The 5,000-nt window shown below is 32.2% G+C and overlaps 1 protein-coding gene across 10 annotated transcripts in view; it reads left to right on the top strand.

Moving 5' to 3' along the window:
- Positions 1-5,000, top strand: part of LOC137647051 (titin-like) — a 246,470-nt gene that overhangs the window by 109,861 nt on the left and 131,609 nt on the right. For all 10 annotated transcript variants that reach the window (XM_068380199.1, XM_068380201.1, XM_068380197.1 and 7 more), the window contains one exon: positions 1,164-1,283. In XM_068380199.1, the coding sequence (XP_068236300.1) occupies positions 1,164-1,283 (120 nt within the window). The remainder of the gene's footprint in view (positions 1-1,163; positions 1,284-5,000) is intronic.

Genomic DNA, 5,000 nt, shown 5'->3' with positions numbered 1-5,000 from the left:
TTAGAGTTTTACCTTACATCCTAGGTTTCTTCGTAACAGTTTTTGGATTATTTTCTTTTATGAATCTATACTTATTCTTGTCTGGTATTTTCTGTTTCTTCTTCTTAATCTGTATCATACATCTCATCAGTTAAAATCATTGTTTATTATCCCGTTAAATTCTCACCTTATGTCTTCTTTTTCTGTCGAACTCATCCATGATCCATTCTTTTAAACTCATCCCATTTTTTAAATAGTCTTTTGAACTTATTTCTCATACCTCTTTTTACACACTCACCTTATATTTCTCATTCCGTTTTTTAACCTTCAGTCTCTTATTTTATATTCCCTCATTTAAATTCTGATCTTATATTTCTTATTCTTTACCATAATTTCAACCCTTTTCTAAAATATGCTTCTCATCATTCCCATTTTGCAGTAACTTTGAACAAATCTTAAACCAATAGTTTCTCCTCTTCTCCTCTACGTAGTTTCCCATTGGCCCCATCCTTCATTCAAGTGCTATTCTTTCCAGTACGAAAATTTGAAAATATTTGAGCTCTAGAATTAAGAGACAAGGTCTTCTTACAGAACTCAAACGTTTACAGGCTAAAGTTACTTTATGCAAAGTACCAGTTCTGAAGTAAGTGACGATTAAAAGCATCTTAGTAAGAAATCTTTGTAAATAATGTTTTCATGATTGTTTTTTAACTCTGTAACTATCTGAAATCTTGAATTTTATATGTATATGCTCACAATGTATTTAGGATTTTATGACAGTATAGATGATGGAAAGTATGTTTATAAAGAAAAATACCTTTATAGATAATTTATTTCAATGCTTGGTTTAAGAGCACTGTAGATATTTGAAACCTTGAAATTTTCAGATGAATATAGTATATGTATTTTTTATCTTTTACCATAGATTTGCTTCTTTATCCAAAGAGGAATCCAATTATTCAAACTTGCAATCATGTGTAATAACCGAAAGCAACATGGACATTTTCAAAATACGATTCTGAAAGAGATTTTGAAATCCAAATTAAGTGGAAATGCAAAATTTCTAAAAAGGCCATTGACAAAAATATAAATTTCCGCTTCATCTGATGACACTTGAAACGGCGAAAGTTGATTTTCCTCCCCAGTTAAATTACCTCGAATTGATTGTCTTTGTTTGTCAACAGATCACTAACCAAGTTCCAGCCAAACTGGAAGGTCTAACTAACGGAGGAGATATTCCAGTCGATCTTGCTCACATCGAGATTCCCGAAGGTATTCCTCTCCTGGCCAGAATTCTTCCTAAGGTAAGATATTTCTCTCACATTATATCGTTTTCTCTTAAGGTTCTCTTTAGGGCAATGCCTTAACGATGTAGGATCTTTATTATTATTATTATTATTATTATTATTATTATTATTATTATTATTATTATTATTATTATTATTATTGACAACGCAATGCCTTAGCTATATTTGATGCGTATGAAGTGTCGTAAAACTCACGATTATTATTATTATTATTATTATTATTATTATTATTATTATTATTATTATTACTAAGCTAAACCACAGCCCTAGTTGGAATAGCAGGATGCTATTAGCCCAAGGACTGAAATCCAACAGGGAAAAATAGCCCAGTGAGGTAAAGAAATAAGGAAATAGATAAAACAAAATCAAAATAAAACACTTTAAGAACAGTAACAGGATTAAATTAAATCTTTCATATATAACCTACAAAAAGAGATTTATGTCAGCCAGTTCAACATAAAAACATTCGCAACAAGTTTGAACTTTTGATGTGATACATAGATTTCAAAATATCAGTTTAGTTTTTGATATGTTGTCATTGATAGTTGGATTTCAGTTCTCGCTCGAAAACATCGTTTAAAAACATTATGGATGAGGTGACACTTACAGTAGATTTGATAACACACACTGGCGTTGTAGAAACTGAGATCTTCGACGAAATATGATGATGATTTCATGAGATATAATGATGATGATTTCATGAGATATGATGGTAATGATTTTGTGAGATGATAATGATGATGATGATTGCATGTAATGTGATGATGATGGTGACTTTATGATATATGATGATAATGATGATGATAATTTCATGAAATACAATGATGAGGATTTCATGAAATTTGATGATGTTGATTACATGAGATATGATGGTAATGATGATGATTATTTCATGAAATATGATGATGGAAATGGCGATGTCATGAAATATGATAACATTGATGATGGTGATTTTATGATATATGATGATAATGATGGTGATGATTTCATGAAATACGATGATGAAGATTTCATGAAATATGATGATGAGGATTTCATGAGATATGATGATGAGGATTTCATGAAATATGATGAAGATTTCTTGAGATATGATGGTATTGGTGATGATGATTTCATGACGTATGATGATGGTGATGATTATGCCATGAAATATCATGATGATGATGATGATGATGATTTCATGAATATGATGATAATGATGGTGATGATTTCATGAAATATGATGATGATGATTTCATGAAATATGATGATGATGATAATGATGATTTCATGAAATATGATGATGATGATAATGATGATTTCATGAACTATCATGATGATGAATATAATTTCATGAAAATACGATGATATTAGTTTAGGTGGTGCTTATTTTTATATATATTTTGAATGTATCAACTGTTTTTGTGTTCATACGAGTATTCATATCCAAAAATGTTGCGAAGGTTTTATGTAATGCGTAAAATTACTATTAAATCCACTCATGGTTCAATGACGATGATTTCAGGCTCGTTCTCAGAGATACTGCGATTTTTTCCATTTAATAATAATTACTGTAATTTTCAAAATATTTAAATATTTATTTTTTATTTTAAGACTTCAATTTTGAACGTTTTGCATTTTTGTAACAGATTCTACTTAGAATCTGTATATTCGAAGATAGTTCCACCATTATATAGGTGAGAAGCAAATATGAATAACAGACACATGCATACACACACACACACACACACACACATATATATATATATATATATATATCATCAGCCGTTACTAGTGAACTACAGAGGAAAGTCTCAGACGTATCCTTCCACTTGCGTCTGTTTATGGTCTTCCTGTGCCAATCCATGCCAGCAAACTTTCTTTGTTCGTCCATCCATCGTTTTCTCTTCCTTCCCCAGCTTCTTTTGCAATCTCTAAGGATCCATTCTGTTATTCTTTATGTACATCTATTGTCTATCGTTCTCATTATATGTCAGGCCCATGTCCATTTCTTTTTCTTACATGTCGTTAGAATATCCTCTACTTTAGTTTGCTCATGTAGCTATGATGCTCTTTTTTTCTGTCTCTTTGTGTTATTTCCCTCAATATTCTTTCCATAGATCTTTGAATTGTAACTAGCTTATGTTCTAAGGCTTTAGTAAGGCTTCAGGTTCCTGATGCATAAATTAAAACTAGTAGGACAATCTCATTAGATACTTTTCTTTTTAGAGAAAGTGACATTTTACATTTTATAATCTCGTTTTTTTTTCAACAAATGATCTCAATCCTATGCTTATCCTTCTTTTAATTTCGGTCTCGTGTCCTGCGGAAACACTTACTGCCTGTCCTAAGTATGTATATTCGTTAACAATCTCTAGAGGCTCGTCCAAAACTCTTATTTGTTGTCTCTGTATTTTTTTAACATAATCTTAGTTTGACTCCTATTCATCTTCAGTCCAATATATCTGCTTTCTCAAATCTTTTATCTTTTTTTTTTTTTTTTTTTTTTTTGTAATTTCTCCCATGATTCACTAGACAACTATGCCATCTGCAAATCTCAAGTTGTTGAGGTATTCCCATTAATATTAACTCAAACATTTTCCCAATATAAATTCATAAAAACTTTTACTAGACATGCAGTGAATAATTTAGGAGAGGTGAGGTCTCCTTCTTAACTCCTTTCTCAATCGGAATTTACTCACTATCTTTATGTCGTTATAGGATTGCTGTACATCCTGTAGTAGGTTGGCCAGGGCACCCTAGAGAGTTATGGGTTCCTTTGACTGGTCAGTCAGTACTACATTGGATCCTTCTCAGGTTACGGTTCATTTTCTTTTTGCCTACACACACACCGAATAGTCTGGCCCATTCTTTACATATTCCCCTCTGTCTTCCTACACTTGACAACACTGAGATTACCAAACAATTCGTCTTCACCCACGGGGTTACTGCACTATAATTGTTCAGCGGCCACTTTCCTCTTGGTAAGGGTAGAAGAGACTCTAGTTTTGGTGATCAGCTCTTCCAGGAGAAGACCCTCAAATCAAACTATAGTTCTCTAGTCTTGGGTGGTGCCATAGCCTCTGTACCATGGTCTTCCACTGTCTTGGGTTAGAGTTCTCTTGCTTGAGGGTACGCTCGGGCGCACTATTCTATATTATTTCTCTTTCTCTTGTTTTGTTAAAGTTTTTATAGTATATATAGGAGATACTTATTTTAATGTTGTTACTGTTGTTAAATATTTTATTTTTCCTTGTTTCCTTTCCTCACTGGTCTATTTTCCCTGTTGGAGTCCATGGGCTTATAGCATTCTGCTTTTCCAACCAGGGTTGTAGCTGAGCAATTAATGGTTATAATAATACAGATATCTTCAAGTGTTTTAACAGAAGATTCTTCTAGTCTGTGTTTTTGAAGGGCTTTCATTATTGCCTATGTTTTGACAGAATTAAAACTTTCTCATAGTTTATAAATGCCATGTATAGTGGTTTGCTATACTCTGTTGATTTTTCCATTAGCTGGTTAATTACATGGATATGGTCAGTTGTTGAATACCCATTTCTAAAGCCTGCCTGCTCTCTTGGTTGATTAAAGTCTAACTGTCTTTCTAATCGGCCTGGTGTAATCTTTGTACACATTTTATATATTATGGGGAGCAAACATATTGGGGGGTTATTTTTTGTAGCTCTATTGTGTCTCCCTTTTTGTGAATTAGTATAAACATGAAGTTTTTCAAGC

The sequence above is a fragment of the Palaemon carinicauda genome, chromosome 9 (assembly GCF_036898095.1).
Source record: "Palaemon carinicauda isolate YSFRI2023 chromosome 9, ASM3689809v2, whole genome shotgun sequence".
Classification (NCBI taxonomy): domain Eukaryota; kingdom Metazoa; phylum Arthropoda; class Malacostraca; order Decapoda; family Palaemonidae; genus Palaemon; species Palaemon carinicauda.
Note: the sequence above shows the minus strand (reverse complement) of the source record. Positions and strands in the feature narration are given on the sequence as shown.